We start from the raw sequence: 17998 nt of genomic DNA, 5'->3' as shown, positions 1-17998 counted from the left end.
AAAATGAACAATACTTCAATACTATCAAATATAGTCAGAGGTGGTGGCACACACCCTGTAATCCTGGTGATTTGGGATTCTGAGGTAGGAGGATTGCAAGTTCAAGACCAACCTGGGCAACTTAGCAAGAAATAAAAAATAAAAGGATTGGGAATATACCTCACTGGTAAAGTGCCCCTGGTTTCCCAGTATTCAGCGGGGGGGCGGGGGGTGTGGAACAAAACTCCACAATGGTGTAAAGTCAATAACAGTTTATGTTACATAATAATGAAATGAGAGGGGAAAACTAAAGATATTCACCACATATACACATTCATAAAACAAAGGAAATATTCATGATAATTATTGTCCTCGTTCCTATAACTGGTCAGATGCAGGCGGCTTGTATTTAAAATGACTTCTTTCCACCACCTGTTCTGTCATCCTGTTGCTTTTAGCAAGCACCTCAGCTGATTGAGGACCTTCATTCTGAAGGCTGTCAGCCGTGTGTAGTCCTCCTGGGGTGGGTGGTTGACTTTTCCATTGACCTTGATCACAGGGCATGGCGATACTGAGAGATGCCCACAGGGCCTGCCATGTTCCAAGCTCAGGCTTTGTTCCCTCTACTGTCTGGGGGTACAGTTTCCACTTGGTGGCTGGGATCAGCCACCCCAGCCAGCGCTGTGGCTGCCTGCTCAGCCTGTTGATTCCCAGGCATAAGGAGCCCAGGTGGCCAGGGGCAGCCTTACCTTCCTGTCCAACGGAATCCTTATGCCTCCAGTGAGAGAAAGCATTCCTCTTGTTGCCCTGATACTTTTAGACAAGCAGAGCCTAAGGTCAAGAGAACAGGAAGCAAAAATGTTGCCAGGAGTCCCTGGGGACACTGTGAGTATTGCTACTCCCATTTCCAACCCTGACTCCTAAACCTGTGAATCCTGCCTATGGCCATAAATTGGCCCCCTGATTCAGAGCATGTGCAGCCTCCTGGAGCACCTTGACTAGGGCCCTGCAGGCCACGGACACCTACCTGGCTGCTGCTGTCACTGGGTCTTCCAAGGGCCATTCTACTGTTCTGTCAAGTGCAGTGCTTTTGGATGGAGGAGAACATGCATTATGGAATGAATTAGTTGAGAAATAAAGGACTAGAAGAATTCCTGTCACTTGTTTGATGTTTTATCATTGCATTTCATAGTTGGCACATTGAAGAAGTTTTAATTTAATTTAATGCTCAGAATTCACCTCTGTAGTCAGGATACCCAGTATTGATAAGCAGAAGGCTCCCTAGTAGTGTGTTCTTTGGCAAGCCATGCTGGAGTAAGGGGCAGGGTCTTCATGCTAAAATTATATCCCAGCACCCAGGTCTATGCTTAGCACCAAGAAGGCAGATAGTGAATGCTACTGAATTTGGTGCATTTCTATTTGATGTATTTTTAATTAAAAATGGAATGTTTCATGCCTTTAAAAAACAGTCTTCATTCAACTCTGGCCTAACAGTGATCTACCAAACAAACAAAATTTTAAAAAAACACCTCACTTTCATTTCACTAGTGCACAGATAATCACTGCTGATGTTTAGGGAGCACAGTACAACAGGAAAAATGCAAAACTGGAGGTTAGAGGTCCCATTTCCACCCCTGTCTCTGATACCCAGTGTGACCCGGGGCCAGTTCCTGTCCTTCCCTAGGCCTCTATGTCCCATCCATGACATGCTGGAGTTGGTTGGTCCCTTTCAGGACTAAGCTTCCATGAGCTTATCACCTGGTCTTATCCCCAGACTCCATGAAGTGGCTTTTTTCCAGATAACCCAGAATCCTTGACTAGGGTCTGGGACCCATGCCCCATGGGATGACAGATCCTTCCAGCAAAGTGTCCTCATCTTGCTTTTCACAGCTTTCTCCTGCCCAGCCACGAGGAGACAATGCCCTGGAGAGGCAGCTTCTGCTGATCAGAAGGCAGTGTGGGTGGAGGGAGCTGAGGTTCCTCCGCCTTCCTGCCTGTCTCCTCCTGCTAGGCTGCACGGCTGCAGAAATGAGCAACAGAGGCCAGCAAAACAATCCAGCTTCCGCTTCATTGCTGCAAATTTATTCTGTTCTAATTCTATCCTAGATTACTGTTCATAGAATTTCAAAAACAAACAGCTTTTGAAAGTTAGAACAAAAGGGGATGTAATGGCAGCTTCTAGTCAATTTGATAAATGTGACTCAGTTACCTGCCCAGCGCAGGACCCTATGTTGGGCACCAACAGGAATCCTGCCCGTCAGGACTTAGGGTAGTAAAATCAGGTGTAATAATCAGGTCCTATGTGGGGCAGGCAGGGGGCTCAGGATTACCTCTTGGTGGGAGGCTCCAGAGCAGGTGATATTGGAACTGGGCCCTAGATTTTCCAAAGTTAATAATTAAAAATGAAGAACTCCAGGTGAAGGCGTCTAGCACGGGTTGCGGGAGGGACGGTCCATGTGGGAAGAAACTGGGAGGGGCAGCCTTGGTGATTTCTGTGGAATGTTAGATGTGACTAGGAAGGGGTCAGGGGCTGGATATGGGGCAGGGTGGCAAGGCAGACAAGAGTGGACTTCTCTCTGTAGCCTGGGGAGCCCCCTAAGAGCAGTGACTCCGTGTGCTTTGGTGACTTCAGGAGCTGACTCTCAGCACAGAGGGACTATAAGGGGTACCAGGAAGGGACGGAGAGGAGGCTTGGGCATGAGCCCCCGGTCCTGTCCACCTGTTAGTGGCAAGTGCTCTTGAAGGCAAGGAAGGGCCTGTCCTTCTCCACAACCATATCTGCAATGCCATAGAACACTTGCTATTCCCAGGGAGGAACCAGTGGACCCCCAGGGTCCCACAGGCCTGCTATGTCTGTCCTTTTGCCCTGTTGGAGTTTCCCTGAGCCACTGGGTGGATGTTAGGTGAGGTTGCAACTGCAAATAGGGCATCTGATGACAAGGATCAGAGACCAGCATTCGCCCCAGGACTGAGGAGGGGACAGGGGAAGGCGCCATCCCAGAACTGAGAGTGTAACCCTAAGGACCAAGCCCAGGCCCCAGCTGGGAACCATGTCACTAACCTGGCAAAGATCCCCCACAGAGCCCCATGCCAAATATCAGGCTCTCCAGCCTCAGGGGCAAATTCTCAGGGCCTTGGAACCTCTTAGAAGCCAGCTCTACTGTCCAGGTGACTAACAGGGATGGCTCTGCTGGTTCCCATGGAGGGAGGAGCACGGAGGCTCAGATTGCCACCAGCTTGCCTATACTCACACCACTAGAGTGACACCACAGGGCTCGGGCTCTGGGAGTCGGGTTGCAAGCAGGCTCCAGAGTGTGTACAGTCCGCTCTGGCAGGAGGGGAGCCATTGTGCCGGTGGGTCTGGGAGTGGGCACAGGCCACCTGAGACCTGGCATTCTCAATTACTGGGGTTTCTAAAGTGACATTGTCAAAAACCCCTTTCTCCCTCAGTGGAGGAAGAAACCAGAGTGGATGGGAGATAACAGGCCAAGCCGGCTTTTTGTCCCCAACACACAATGGCCCCTTCACTTGGGATCATCTCTGTTACCTGATTTGCAAGACAGTATTCCTGTTTTGAAAGGCCTGGGGTAGGGGCTTCTTTCTGAGAGCTCAACATTCCAGCTCTAGTTTCCCCCTGCCTTGGCCCGCTCCAAAATCACAGCCCTGGGAGAGGCCAAAGGTATGTGGACCGTGAGAGGACAGTCACCAGTGGGTATGCAACCCCAACTCAGAGCAGGAGCCAAGCCCAGAGAGGGGAAGCAACCTGTCCTAGATCTGAGATGTCCAAACAGAACCAGAACAGAACCCAGGGGCCCCGATGCCCAGGCTGCTGCCCTCCTGTTGTATCCCGCACTCCTCCTGTGTTGACTTTTGTGTCACACTTGGGACGTGCAGATCCTGTTCTGAGCACTTGGAATATGTAACTCAGCCATCACCCTAATCTTCTGAGGCAGGTGCTCTTCTTATCCCCGTTTTACAGATGAGGAAACAGAGTGGTGGCGAACCTGTCCAAGGTCCCACAACTTGGCAGTGGCAGAGCCACGACATGGTTCTGGAGTTCACGTCTTAGCCACGCGGCCTGAGGCTTCATGGGAATCTTCATGGGATCCTTTGGGTCCTGTCTCTATTCTGGCCTTGGGCACTTGCTTTTCCCTCTTTGGGTCTCAGTTCCCTTGACTGTCGATGGACATAGTTGGATAAAAGACCTCAGATGCCCCCTCCAGCTCTCCCAAGGACGGATCCTCAAGTCCCTTCCTGCTTGGACTCGGCAAGCCCTTCAGAGGGTGACGTTTTGGGTTATGCAATTAAGCCCCAGCATCACGTGACAGCGTGGAGTACGAGAAGTTGGACAGCAGCTCTGTTTGCAGCAGAGGTTTCCAAACTTGAGCACATTTAAAAAAAAAATAAAGTTCCCCAAACTTTCTCTCACTCTGGAAAAACTCGAGCTTATCATGAGATTGTTTTGGACTCCCGCGGGAAAGGAATGCTTCATGTGCTAAAAGTATCCGCTGTTGACTGGTTCCCCAGAGGATCTGCCCTTTCGCGTCTCTCTGGAGTTAAGTGGATGTTGCTCTGAAGATGAGCCAACTCTGTCGTTCAGATCGCCTTTGTCCTGGGTAGAGGGGAAAATGGGCAGTGTGCAGAGCAGCGCTTCAGGGACTAGTCTCACACGGTGACTTGTGCCGGGAACAGGTTCTTATGTGATCAGTAGATACTTAACATTTACTGGGTAGAGCCCTGTTGGATTATCTCATTTAGTCCTCTGTGAGGGTTTGGTGTTTTGTCCATTTTAAAGGTTGGGAAACTGAGGCTTACAGAGAGGAGTAAACCTGCTCAGGATGCAACCTGGGTACTGCTGGGATTTCCACCTAGGTAGCCATGGCCTGAAACTTCTGCTACTAACCCTCACTCCTGGGAGCACTGTGGGACCTGGACCTGGGGAACAGACCTCGGAATCACCAGCAATTTTTTTTTTTCAATTTGATTTCCTTTGAAGATGTTATGTTATTTTCATCACAAATACTAATCTTTTTTTTAAAAAAAAAGAAATTAAGGCTCCACTAATACAAAGAAATTAACTATAAATATTGTTTGTTATTGAGGCTTTGGAGAAAAAGTAGAATATTTTAAAAATTCTCCCAGAAAAAGGATCAACGGATTTGCAGGAGAGTAGAGTAATCCCAAACTCATAAAAGAATTGGGGCCAATGGGTTGATTTGGCAGTCAGCTGTTGGGAATCTGTGATACAACATAACTACAAAAACAATAATAAGAAACATCAGGAAATCACGAGAGCTGCAATTCTCTGTCCAGGTGTTCTTGCATGCCGGGTCAGATGTTCCCATTTCATGGGCATCGTCCCAGGAAACCTCCAGAAGCACCCGAGGTTCATCTTCACAGGCTGGGGTCAATGCCATTCTGCAAGTAAAACTAGAGGCTACAAATACTGAGAGGATCACCTAGCTCTTAAGTGACAGATTCAACTCAGGCTGCCCCAGGTCTTCTACCCCTCATGCTAAGAGTCCTGAAAACAAGGAGCCATGAATTGCAGGAAGAAATGGTGGAGGTTAAATCCTGGAACTGTACTGCCCACCCATGCCCTGCATGAACATATCAAGTACATAGGTAAAAGACCCTGAGTGACAGTCTGTCCTGGACTCCTGTCCTTCACTTGGTACTTGGTGACTTTCACCAAATCCTCATACTGGTCCTATAGGTACTATTATTACCTGTTTAGTGGTGAAAAATCAGAACAATGATAAGACCCTACAATGGAGAGAGGGGAAAGGACTTGTTCAAGGTCACACAGAAGGTCATCAGTACCAGGGCAAGGGCCTGGGGCTTCCTGACCCACCGTGGGGCTCTTCATCAGGCTCCACACATTCCTACAACCCATCCTCCCTGTGCCCCAGAGCATATCCTATAAGGCAGAAGACACTCTTGGCCATCCTAGGAGCTGCCAAGTTTGGTCCACGGGGCCGTGGTTCTTCCTTGTAACACAAACCGGCAGAATCGTAAGCTCAGGACAGAAGTAAACAGTTGAAATGGAAAGAAATAAATCTCTTCTCTAAAAATAGGCACGCATCCTTAGAAACACTGCCGGCCGGCCTTGCGTGCCCAGGATGGGCCCGGTGGGGCAAGGGCGAATCAGGCCAGGCAGCGTGTCCCACTCTACCCTTGTCTTGTGGCCCCAGAACACTCACACCCACACTTCTCTCCACCTCCTGTCTGCCCCCATGGCCCAAGAGACCTCTGGGACCTGAAGCCCTTCACTCCAGGTTGGCATCTCCCGCGTCTCCAGGACCAACTCCCGTCCCCTCCCATGGGATCCTTGCTGACTCCCCTCCAAACCCCAGCACAGCCTTGTCCACACTGCAGACCCTGACTCATCTTCCTTCCTGCACTGGGTTTGCCTCTCAGGCAGAAAGTGCTCAGAGGAGGAGATGCAGCTGCCCTGACAGTACCTCCAAAATGCAGGCTCTGTCCGGTTGAATGGAAGTAAACGATGAAGGCCTACATGGTCACTCTGATGGGCAATAAGCTAATTTCATGTGGGGTTCAAACCTTTATTCTAAGGTTTCAGAATAAAAGGGTTTAGAGCCTCATTTTGCAGGGGGCACTCTAAAACCAGAGAGTACCAGTGCCCTGTCTGTGACCTTATGGCCCTGGGATAAGAATCCAGGGTGGCAGGCAAGGTTCAGCTTGGTTTCAAGCAACAAACTCAAAATCACATGTGCTGTAGTTTGTTCATCCTTCAAGTGCAAGTTCAGAGGCAGGCAGTCTAGGCCTGGTGTGGAGCATACTCCCCAAGCTCTCCAGGGACCCAGTGTCCAGCCAGCTCAGCCCCTGCCATGGCCAAGGTGTAGCCCTCATCCCCATGGTCTGTAGTGGGAGCCACAGCCCAGGCATCAGAATAGAGGGACAGGGAAGGAAAGGGAGGGGCAGAAGAGAAGGAGAAAAGCCAAAATTCAAGTGCCTTTTAATGAAGATTACCAGAAATTGCCACTGTTTTCTCTTATCACTGATCATGGCTTGACTTAGCTGCAAGGGATCCTGGGTAATGTAGTCTTTAACTCTGAGTAGCCAAGGGCTCAGCTTAAGAGTTGGGGTGTGTTTCTTACTAAAGAAGGGGAGAGAACATCAGGGATAATTTAGAGTCCATCACCATGGGTTTGTCTGCTTGATGGCCTTATATTCTGCTCTGCCAAAAGCCCTGAGGTAAAATAAGAGATGTTGGCAAAAATTTAAGCAAATTTCCCAAGTAAGACATCACAAAAAGCTCACTCTCTAGCTCAGCATTTCCCAAAATCCCCTTCAGAGAACCCTAGTCCCATCACAGCCCCCACTCTAACAGCTTTCATGTGTCCCCTCCCCCAGACTTGCTCAGGGGCAGCAGTTGGGGTAGGCCTATGGGGTGTCCTAGAATACTGTCCTTTCCACCACTGGAGCATTGGTGCTGTGTGAGTGACATGGATGATCCGACCCCACTCTCCTAGCACCCAGTGCTTGATGATGGGGATTCAGGAAAGACCAAGATATGTCCCAGCTGGCACTTGAGGGACACCCATTCTCCTTGGTGAGAGGGATATGGCTAAACATACTCTAGGACCACAGAGGGTGGGCAGTATATAAGAACTGGCAAGATGCCAAGGGCAGTCTGGAAAGAGACTCACCAGGTCAATGTGGGTCACTGCAAAGACCCAATGGGGGCCCCAGGGAAAAGTCTTGAGAGGAATGCAGAGCAGCAGCAGGGTCAGCCCAGAACCAGACCCAGCCAAGGCATGGCAGTGTGCGAGACAGGGCAGAGCTGTGGAGCATGGAGGGGCAGAAGTGGCCAGAACCCAGACCACTCCCAGAGGGAAGAGGAGCAGGAGGCTGGAGAGTAGGAGCAGGTCAGGGTCAAATCCTGAAGCACTCTCTGCACCTGGCTCATGAATTTTGTCATGATTCTAGGTCAGTGAAGCTGCTGAACCTCCAGGAGCACTTGGGGTCAGCACACATGTCACCAAGGTGTGGCCAGCTGCTAGAGGGGAATGGGGTGGAGGTGGAGAGAACTGAGACTGGAGGACCAGCCAGGAGGTGGGTCTGATGGTCCCGGCAAGAGTCACAAGGCCTGAAGGAGGGTGGTGCCCATGAGATGGAGATGTTCAGAACACTCGCTATCTCAGGCTGGGACCGACCCAAGCTCCGGTGCAAGCCATGCTCCTGCCATTGGCCCAACCTCTGCCCATGCTGCACTTTCTGTCTCCCTATGGTCCCCACTCCCTCTCTTCACTTGGCCAAGACCCAGGAAATCACTTCCTCCAGGAAGCTCAGGGCCGAGTAAGGTGACCACGCTGGGTGAGGTGCCTCCTCTCTGGCAGTAAGCAGGGATTGTGCACCCATTGTCTCAGGAGGCCCATGCCCAGCCCAATGGGGAACTTTTCTTTCTTGCATGAGGATTAGGAGAAAATAGGGCAGAGAAGCTTTCTATGCCATGAGCACCAGAGTCAGATGAAGTGTGCTGCTATGTCCAGTAGGTCCTGTTGCAAACGAATACTGGCCTTGGGCCCTGGGGGCCTTCAGAGGCCAGCACTGATGTCTTATGAAGTTGATCATGGAAGATGCATTTCACCAGCCCTTCAGTAAGGTCGGGGTGGCTGAGCCAAAGGCCCAGCTCTTTCCAAAAAGAAAGCAAAAACAGGAAGAGGTCCAGAATGTATGTGTCGGTGTGGGAGTATGTTTGGAGAGAAAGGGACCCTGAGAGGTTTCAGTCCTACTTGTCCCCTTTATCTATGACGTCAAGATTCTGCAGCTGGGGCATGAGCAAGCTCAGCCCTGCCTGTCCTGATGTGGCCTGATGTGGCAGAGGGGAGACAGGAGGGCAAAAGCACAGGGCGAATTGTTTGAAATAGGACAAGTGGGAGATGTGGGTGGGAGTTTTGAGAACAGAAACTCCCACTGAGCCTCTGAGCCTCATTTTGTCCCCCTGTAGAGGGACAGTAGATCCATGAGGAAGAGCCCTGTCTTCTAACTTGGAGAGGGGACCTAGCTCTCACACAGGGCCACGCCCACAGTTTCCAGCATCCTCTGCTAAGGGAAACAGTCAGTAGGGATGGAATGTCTGTCAAGGAATGAAGTCTACAGTCCTGGGTCAGGGTCCAGCATGTGACCTCAGGCAAGGCTCTGGCCCTCCCTGGCTCTTAGCTTCTCCCGGTGCCTAACACTGAGGTTGTGGCCCTCCTTCTCTTTTAAGGGGCCGTGTGTGGTGCAGGCACAGAACAAGCACCCAGCACGCCTGGTGCTGGTTGAGGGAAGCACAGTTTGCATCTCCTTGTTCTTAGACATGGCTGATTTATTTGGGAAAAGTGATCTAATCACTTTTTGGTTGTTGTGACTTTGAAGAATTGGGCTAAGTGATTTTTTTATTATTATTTTCATTGCTGGAAATGAAACATGGGACCTCAAACATGCAGGGCAAGCCCTCTGCCACTGAGCTACATCCCCAGCCCTATAAGGGATATTTTATGTGTGACTAGCCACCAGTCTGAAAGTAGCCATATTGACCCTTGAGCATGCTAACTGCACACAGTGTCATCTGTTTGTAAAGTCAGGCTTCCTGGCTCTACGGCTATCAAACTGTGTGATTTGGGGCAAGTACTTCAGCTTTTTAAGCTCCAGTTTCCCCAAGTGAAAAAGTGAGAAACTTGGCTTAGAGGACCTCTTAGGGCTTTGTACCACCCAGCTACCAAGAGTCTATGATCCTTTTAAAACATTGCATGTGTATGCACACGTGTGTGTGCTTGTGTGAGCATGCACAGTCGTGTGTGTGCATGTGTGCTCATGTGTGTGTGCATGTGTGCATAAGTGTGTGCTTGGGTGCTTGAACACCTGAACAGGCCCACAGTTGTTCTAGCCAGGATGGCTTTTCACACGTCCCTCACTATCTATAGCAGTGATATTTGTACAGGGACTTTTTCTTTAGCCATACTGGCTCTTGTTTGCAAGGGTGTGCAGGACCCTGACAGTACAGTTGAGGATGTGTCAAAGTTTCTGTTGTCCTTTGCTCAACTGGACTCCAGAGCATGGGTGTGAAAGTTAGACTAAGATTAATCTCTCCAACTGTAGTTGGAGTTTTAATGTGTTACAACATTGAAAAGGAAGTCACCATTTTAAAACCAGAAGTTGGGAACTATAGGAAGAGTTGCCGAACTTTTTTCCCCATGATCATTTCCAAGAACATATTTAAAATTTTGCTTCTTCATTTGTTTTTTTTTTTATTTAAAAATTTCTTAGTTAAAAAATCATGCATAAACCAAACATTATATGTGGTGCACATCTATAATCCCAGCAGCTCAGGAGGCTGAGGCAGGAGGATTGCAAGTTCAAAGCCAGCCTCAGCAACTTAGTGAGGCCCTAAGCAGCTTATCAGGACCCTGTCTCAAAATAAAAAGAATAAAAAATGGGCTAGGAATGTGGCTCAGTGGCTAAGCATCCCTGGGTTAAATCCCTAGCACAAAAAAATAAAAATAAAAAATAAATCATGTATACACGTCATTCTTCCTCTAGCCGGTGCCTGGTGAGGGTAGAACAGCCCATAGATGTTTGCGGAACAAGCAAATGACTATCTTGACCTCCTCAACATGGAATCTTAGTCTGATAGGACCCTAATGGCAGCACATGAGCTGAGTCTGGCTTGCAGTGTTTCATTTGGCCTGAACATTGTTTTGGAAATGTTTGGACCACATGTCAATACTTTTAAATCAAGTGAGTTCACATAAAAACAAGCAGATCTAATAACACCATCCGTGTTCCTACAGATCAACAATCACTGGTGCTGGGTAGTGTGGGGCACGAAAGCCCTACTGCACCACAGTCCCCACTACCCCCAAGTGATAACAACTATAACTTTAGGCTAAGTTGTGAGCATCTGGAAATCCCTCCTCCTTAAAACACACACTAGGCTGCCTGTGGGGTGACAGGAAGATCACTTGGGCTTGAGTCACTGCATGTAATTGAGACTTTGCTCTAATTTACTTCACCTCCCCCATTCCCTCCCCCAGGACCTACCACTGCACATCCGAGAGCTTGGGTGTGGTCATGGCCATACCTCTTAGCACACTGTCTGGGCACAATACTTACCAGTAGATGTTTGTTGAACAAATAGGAAATAAAGAAATGAAAGAGACATTTCTACATATACACGATCATCAAATACCCTCCTGGTCAGAGCCAAATGACAAAACACCTGTGAGAGCTCTTGGTGAGCCTGGGTCTGGTTAGGAGTAGGTCTCTCAGTGTGAGAAACCCCACTCGGGGTTCTCTCCTCCATGGCTCCTCCATGGCTAATTTACAGACAGGCATGTCACACTGTAGAACAGGTACCATGGTCAGTGGGGGCTGCTCTAGCCCGCCAGACTCACCGTCACCCTTGGCCCTGGCACAGGAAGAGCCTTCTGTTCCCAGCATCCCATGACCATTCAGGTTAGTGATTGTATTAGCCATTTGGATAATTCTTTCCTAGATAACATACGACATTTTAAAAACAAGAGTTTTTCTGAAATATAATTCACACACCCTACAATTATTCCATCTGCAATGTACAATTCAGTTTTTTTTAGTATACTCAGAGTTGTATGATCATCAACACAGTCAGTTTTAGAACATCACTGCAGAAGAAACTTCATACCCATGAGCTGCTGCTCCCCATCCCCCTAAGTTCTACCAGCTCTCTTGCTCAGCTCAGGCTGCCATAGCAAAATACCACAGAATGTGGGGGCTTACTTCCTCACAGCTCAGGGGCTGGGAGGCCTCAGGTCAGGGCCCAGCAGGGTTGGTCTCTGGCAGAGAGTCTCTTCCCACTTTCTCACTCTGTTCTCTCATGGCAGGGGGCTGGGAGGGCCCACAGCAAGCTTTCAGGTTCTCTTCTATCAAGAACACTAATCCCATTGGCTCAGGGCTCCATCCCGGTGACCTCATCCATCCTTGCTTACCTCCATGTAGGCCCTATCTCCAAATATCGAAACATTGGGGGTTAAGACTTCAGCATGTGGATTTTGTAGGGTCAGAGTTCCATCCATAGCCCCAGCGACCCTCAATTTGCTTTCTGTCTCTATACATTCAACTATTCTGGACCCTTCATATACTGGAATCATATATTATGGACCTTTTGTACCTGGCTTCTTTCACTTAGTATGATGTTTTTAAGGTTCCTTTATGTTGTAGTACTTCATTCCTTTTTGTTGTTGTTGTTGTTGTGATTGTTTCCTTTATAGTACTTAGGATTGAAGCCAGGGATGCTTTACCACTGATCTGTATCCTCAGCCCTTTTTGTTTTATTTTGGGAGAATATTTTGCTAAGTTGCTGAGGCTGGCCTTGAACTTGTGGATCTTCATGCCTCAGCCCTTCAAGTTGCTAGGATTACAAGAGTGTACCACCATGCCTATTTTTTAATTTATTTGCCTTATGTCATTGAGTCATAAGAGAAATTTATGTATCCTGGCCACTAGGCTCTTATCAGATATATGATTCACAAATATTTTCTCCCAATCTGTCATTTCACTGATGTCTTTTGAAGCACAAGTGTTTTTAATTTTGTTGAAGTCCAAGACATATATTTTTTCTTTTGTTGTTTATTGTATTGTGTCATATCTAAGAAACTATTGCCTAATCCAGAGTCACAAAGATTTATGCGTATGTTTTCTTCTAGGAGTTTAATAGTTTCAGCTCTTACATTTAGGTCTTTGATCCAATTTGAGTTAATATTTATATACAGTGTGAGGTCACATACTATTTTTGAAAACAAGCTAAAGTGATAATCAGGAATGTAACAACTATGCAGCTGTTATGGTTTCAGTTGAAAATCATAATTCTTTAAACATACATATTATTTAATGGAAAGAAAATAGACTTCAATTCCTAATGAGGCATATATGTTCACATTTTATGTTTTATGTTCAATTTTGATATTTTTGTTTTTAAAAGTCAACTTCTTTCAATAAACATTTAAATAAAACAATTAAAATGTTTTTATTCCCTTGTTATAATTATATGTCTTCAGTTCAATGCAGTTGTTCTCAGCATTGGAGGACATTTGACAGTATTTGGAGACATTTTTGGTTGTCAAGACCGGTGGGGGAGGGTGCTACTGGCATCTCTGAGGTAGAGACCAGAGAGGCTGCTGCAGCCTAGGTGTATAGCACAGCTTACACAAAAGAAGCATCTGGCTCAAAATGTTGATTGTGCTGAGGCTGAGAAAGCTAGCTATCTGGATCGGTGGCATCCATCACAGAGATTTGGAAAGCTGTGCAAGTTAGCAAACCAGTTTCCAACTTCGTAAATTTCTCCCATCACAATACTGAGCCTTTGGGCAAGCCAGAATGTGTCCCAGCCCCTTACTGCCATCTTACCCTCGTGGCAATGACAATCTATGGGCATCCCCTTGAGATTTTTTGAGAAAACCCAAGCACCTGCTTTCGATCCTTAATTTGTTGTATATTTGCATGAAATCTCACATGCTCATATTCAAATATTTTGAACTTCAAATGTATTTGGATCATTAATTCTCTCTTAGCAACATATCTGGGTAACCAGTCTCCTGTCAAAATGTACTTGAACTGATGCTATAACAACAGCCCTAAGTCACCCTTTGGGGGTGTTCATTACACCAGGCACCATGCTGAGCACTCTGACTGCATTGTCTAATTTAACTTTCTCAACCCGCCTACAAGGGAGTCACTATCACTATTCACATTCTGCAGCCATAGAAACTGCAGCATTGAGCTTAGGGGCCAAGCCCCATCATATAGTTGGGTCATTGTTATTCTGAGTCAGCACTTGAGCCTTAGGTGGGGTCAATTGTGAAGTGCAGGCATGTCACAGAACGGTTGGATGAATCATTTTGGACAAGCACATACAGACATTTGCAGGGCAGTGAGGTGGCCCTCAATCACACAGTAAGCCCCCTGCCATGGGACAGAAGGAACTAGCTGCAGGAAGTCCCCTCTAACCTTGCACCTGTCTGCGAAGCCTGGCTCTGCTGGGAGCCTGTCTGTTGTGGCAGACAGTGTGTGAGAACTGCTGCTTCAGGGTGCGGTTGGCATCACACATTCCTGATGCTCTTTTAGGCTTGATTTTCTACCTATAGTCACCCTCTTACTACATCCTCCAGCTCCTAGACTCTCCCGACCTGTGGCCTTAATCTGTTTGCACCACCCTTGAGGCCCTTACCTGACCTCTGCTGTGCAGGCCTGCTCACCTATGCCCCCCCCCCGCCCCCCCCAGGCAGTGATTCCCCCCTCCTCCGCCACCCCGTCTTGCAGCCTCTACTTTTGCTTACACATGGTGTGGTGGTAGACCATGGTAAAACAACTTGCAAAAATTCCACGTCTGTTCAAGGTGGCCTCTCCTCCCAGCACCATCTCTCTGGGTGTCAGGCACGCAGCCATCTTTATATGCCTCTTGTGCCCTTGTCAGAGGGGGATTTCAGGAGAGTTTGTGAGTGAGGGAAGATAAGTGGTACCAAGATTTGAGATGGAATGACTCCAATTTAGTGAATTTGTGGGTGCAGCAAGAAGTTGCACACCTGCACCCCAGGTGTCCTCCTCTAGCTCTCTGAATGAGTGCAAGGGGGTCAGAAGAATTAGAAATGCAGATGACCTCTCCCCCAAATCTGAACGACTTTTGTTCTGATTTGTCCCTGAAATTCCTTGGGCAAATCTTTGCTTGTTCTGGAGGGAGGGGGATCTCTGAGCATCCTCACGGTTATTAACATCTTTGCCTCTTAAAGGTTTTGGGGGTTGAATTAAAGGGAAGCCCATTGGGGTGATTGAAATCTACCCTAATGGGGAATCTGCTTCCGTGGGAAGCCCATGCTTAGTAGCCTGCCCAAGTCTGAAAGAGAGCAAGCGCCCAATTGGTGGATGCTATCTTTCTTGAGAGACCCATCTCCAGGGGCAACGTTCAAAATATTTAACAACCAGCATGTCACAAGCACAGACCTGCTGGAGGCTGGAAGTAACCTATGGGAGGGCCACAGGCGCTGCAGCCAGAGGCACCTTGTCCTCCTCACAGCTTTGCTGGGCTTTCGGATTGCGTTTGGTGATTCTGCCTCTTTCCACCTGATTCTGCATTTGAGTCCTCCCTCAACCCCCTTTGGCTTCTCTTTCCAACACTTGAAACACAAACTGCTATTGTTCATACATCCAAACACAACTTAGTCTTATTTCTTTTAAAAATTTTTTTTAATAGTTGTAGTTGGACATCATGCCTTTATTTATTTTTTAATGTGGTGCTGAGGATCAAACCCAGTGCCTCACACATGCTAGGCAAGTGCTCTGCCACTGAGCTACAGCCCCAGCCCAATCCTATTTACTTCTCCAGTGACATTCTGAACACTCCCTCTGGGCTCAGCCTATGTCAGTCACCCTGAATCCTCAGCCCTCACCTTCGGAAACTTTTGAGACAGGGAAACCAGAGGATTAAGAGATAGCCTTTGTCTGCCCTTCATCTGGGATGTGGATTGACCTTGGACAAGTCCCTGCTGCTCCTGGGCTTTCAGATTCTTTGCATGTAGAAAGAGAGACTTGGATGGAGTCTATAGCTCTGGGGTCCCCACTGGTCCAGGATGAGTTCCTAGAGATTTGCGAGTCTTCAGCAGCTGACTGCTCTCTCTCTCCTTCTCTCTCTTGCTCCCTCTCCTACCTCCACAACCTGCATCTAGAATGCTCTGCTGCCTGCAGGCCTGAGGCAAAAGGATCAGACCACCAAGGCGCCCACGGGCCCCTTTAGAAGAGAGGAGCTCTTGGATCACTTGGAAAAGCAAGCAAAGGAGTTTAAGGATCGAGAAGACCTGGTCCCCTACACGGGGGAGAAACGAGGTACTGAGTGATGTCATTCTTGTGCATACATCATTCCCAGGTGTGGCCGAGGGCCCACTATGTGCCAGGCCCCTCCCTGACTGGCCAGGAGACAAGTCCCAGCTCCTATGGTACTGATGTGTGGTGTGGACTTGGTTAAGTTTGGGGGTGAACAGAGGAAAGACACCCCACCTGGAGCAGCCACACTTCTCCCCTGGTCCCTTTTGGCTGGAGTGTCCTGGCCATTTTTCATTCAAACCTAGATCCCATTGAGAGTGAAAGAGGAAATCATTCCCAGGACGTGAGGCCTAACCAAGGACCACCCTGTGCATATGAGGAACCAGAGAGGGCCCCGGCCCTTCCCTCCCTTCATCTGTCTGTCCAGATGCTCCAGCCCAGGATGCATCTAGAAGTCCCCAGGGAGCAGAGAGGCTCTCCTGCCTGTGTGCCTTCCAGGCCCCCCATTGTGTATTTTGCCTGTAGATGCCATTGATATTTACTGTGAACAATTTAAAAAATAAAACAAAGCAAGTCAAAATAATTTCTGCCATTGAAAATAAGTTCTGGTCTCGTTTTAGTGAAGATCTTCCTTGACATTTCTCTATGTACCTCCTGCTCCCTCCCCACATCCACCCTGTGCTTCTGGCCCAAGTCACTGTGATCTCTCACCTGGACTGTCACACCAGCCCTGTGACCATCTCCCCGCCCCCAGTCTCTCTCCTCTTCAAGCTGTGCTTCATCAACAGCCCAAGTGAACAGGGTTGTTTCTTTGTTTCAATTGATGTAAAATTTACATGAAATAAAATTAACCATTTTAAAGGTAACAATTCAGTGCATTTAGTACACCCACAGTGTCACAACCACCACCCCTATCTAGACCCCAAACACTGTCATTTCTCCAGAACTAACCAGGTATCCCCTTTCCTCCACTACTCCATCCCCTCTCCCCAGCCCCTGGCAAGTACTACTCTATGAACTATTTTTTCTGGATATTTCCTATAAATGAAATCACACAGTACATGACTTTTTGTATCTGGTTTCTATCAACTAGTATAATATTCTACAACTCATGCATATTGTAGTATGTCTCAGTACTTGGTTTCTTTTTATGACTAAATGATATTCCATAATTTGTTTATCCATTCATCCACTGATTGATAGACATCTTGGTTGTTTTCACCTTTTGGCTATTGTGATTTCACCCTTTGGCTGCATTGAACATTCCTGTACAAGTATTTGTTTGAATGTCTGTTTTCAGTCCTTTGGGATATATACCTAAGAGTGGAATTGACGAATCATATGGTAACTCTATATTTAAATTTTGGGAACTCCCAACCTTGTTCTCCATAGCAACTGTTCCGTTTTTCACTCCCACCAGCAATATATAAGGGATCCAACTTTCTACATCCTTGCCAACACTCATTTCCTGCTTTTTTTAGTCCTGCTCATGGGTGTAAAGTGGTTTCTCATTGTGGTTCCATCTGCATCTCCCTAATGAAGTATCTTTTCCTGGGCTCATTGGCCATATGTATATCCCCTTTGAAGAAATGTCTATTCCAGTCCTTCACTCATTTTTAAGTTGGGTTGTTTGTCTTTTCGTTGTTGGGTTGTAAAAGTTCTTTCTATATTCTGGGTGCTAGACTCTTATATAGAGTTTGTGAATATTTAATTTCACTCTGTATGTTGTCTTTGTACTTTCTTGATAGTGTCCATTAATGTGTAAAACTTAAATTTTGATGAAGTATGATCTTTTTTTCCTTTTGTTGCTGGTAGTTTTGTTGTTGTATTTAAGACTCCATTGCCAATCCTAAGATCATGAAGACTATCCTAAGATCATGCTTTTGCTTTCTTCTAAGAATGTTGTAGTTTTAGCTCTTATATTCAGGTCACTAATCCACTTTGAATTTGATTTTGTGTATGGTGTGAGGTAGGGGTCCAACTCTTCATTTGCATGTGAATATCCAGTTCTGCCAGAACTCAGAAATGATTCTTTCCCATTGAATGGATTTGGCACAGTTGTTGAAAATCAATTTGCTATGGATGTTCAACTTTATTTCTGGACTTTCAATTTGATTTCATAGTCTATGTGTCTACCCTTACACGAGTATCACATTAGCTTTGCAGTTAAGTTTTGAAATCAATAAGTCTTCTAATTTTGTTCTTTTTCAAGATTGTTTTGTCT

The 17998-nt window shown here is 47.2% G+C and overlaps 1 protein-coding gene across 2 annotated transcripts in view; it reads left to right on the top strand.

The window, feature by feature from the left end:
* Positions 1–17998, top strand: part of TMOD1 (tropomodulin 1) — a 77701-nt gene that overhangs the window by 21135 nt on the left and 38568 nt on the right. For both annotated transcript variants that reach the window (XM_081280043.1, XM_081280044.1), the window contains exon 3: positions 15681–15837. In XM_081280043.1, the coding sequence (XP_081136169.1) occupies positions 15681–15837 (157 nt within the window). The remainder of the gene's footprint in view (positions 1–15680; positions 15838–17998) is intronic.

Source organism: Spermophilus citellus (assembly GCF_964194105.1).
Source record: "Spermophilus citellus genome assembly, chromosome: 2".
Lineage (NCBI taxonomy): Eukaryota > Metazoa > Chordata > Mammalia > Rodentia > Sciuridae > Spermophilus > Spermophilus citellus.
This window is presented reverse-complemented; position numbering and strand designations above follow the sequence as displayed.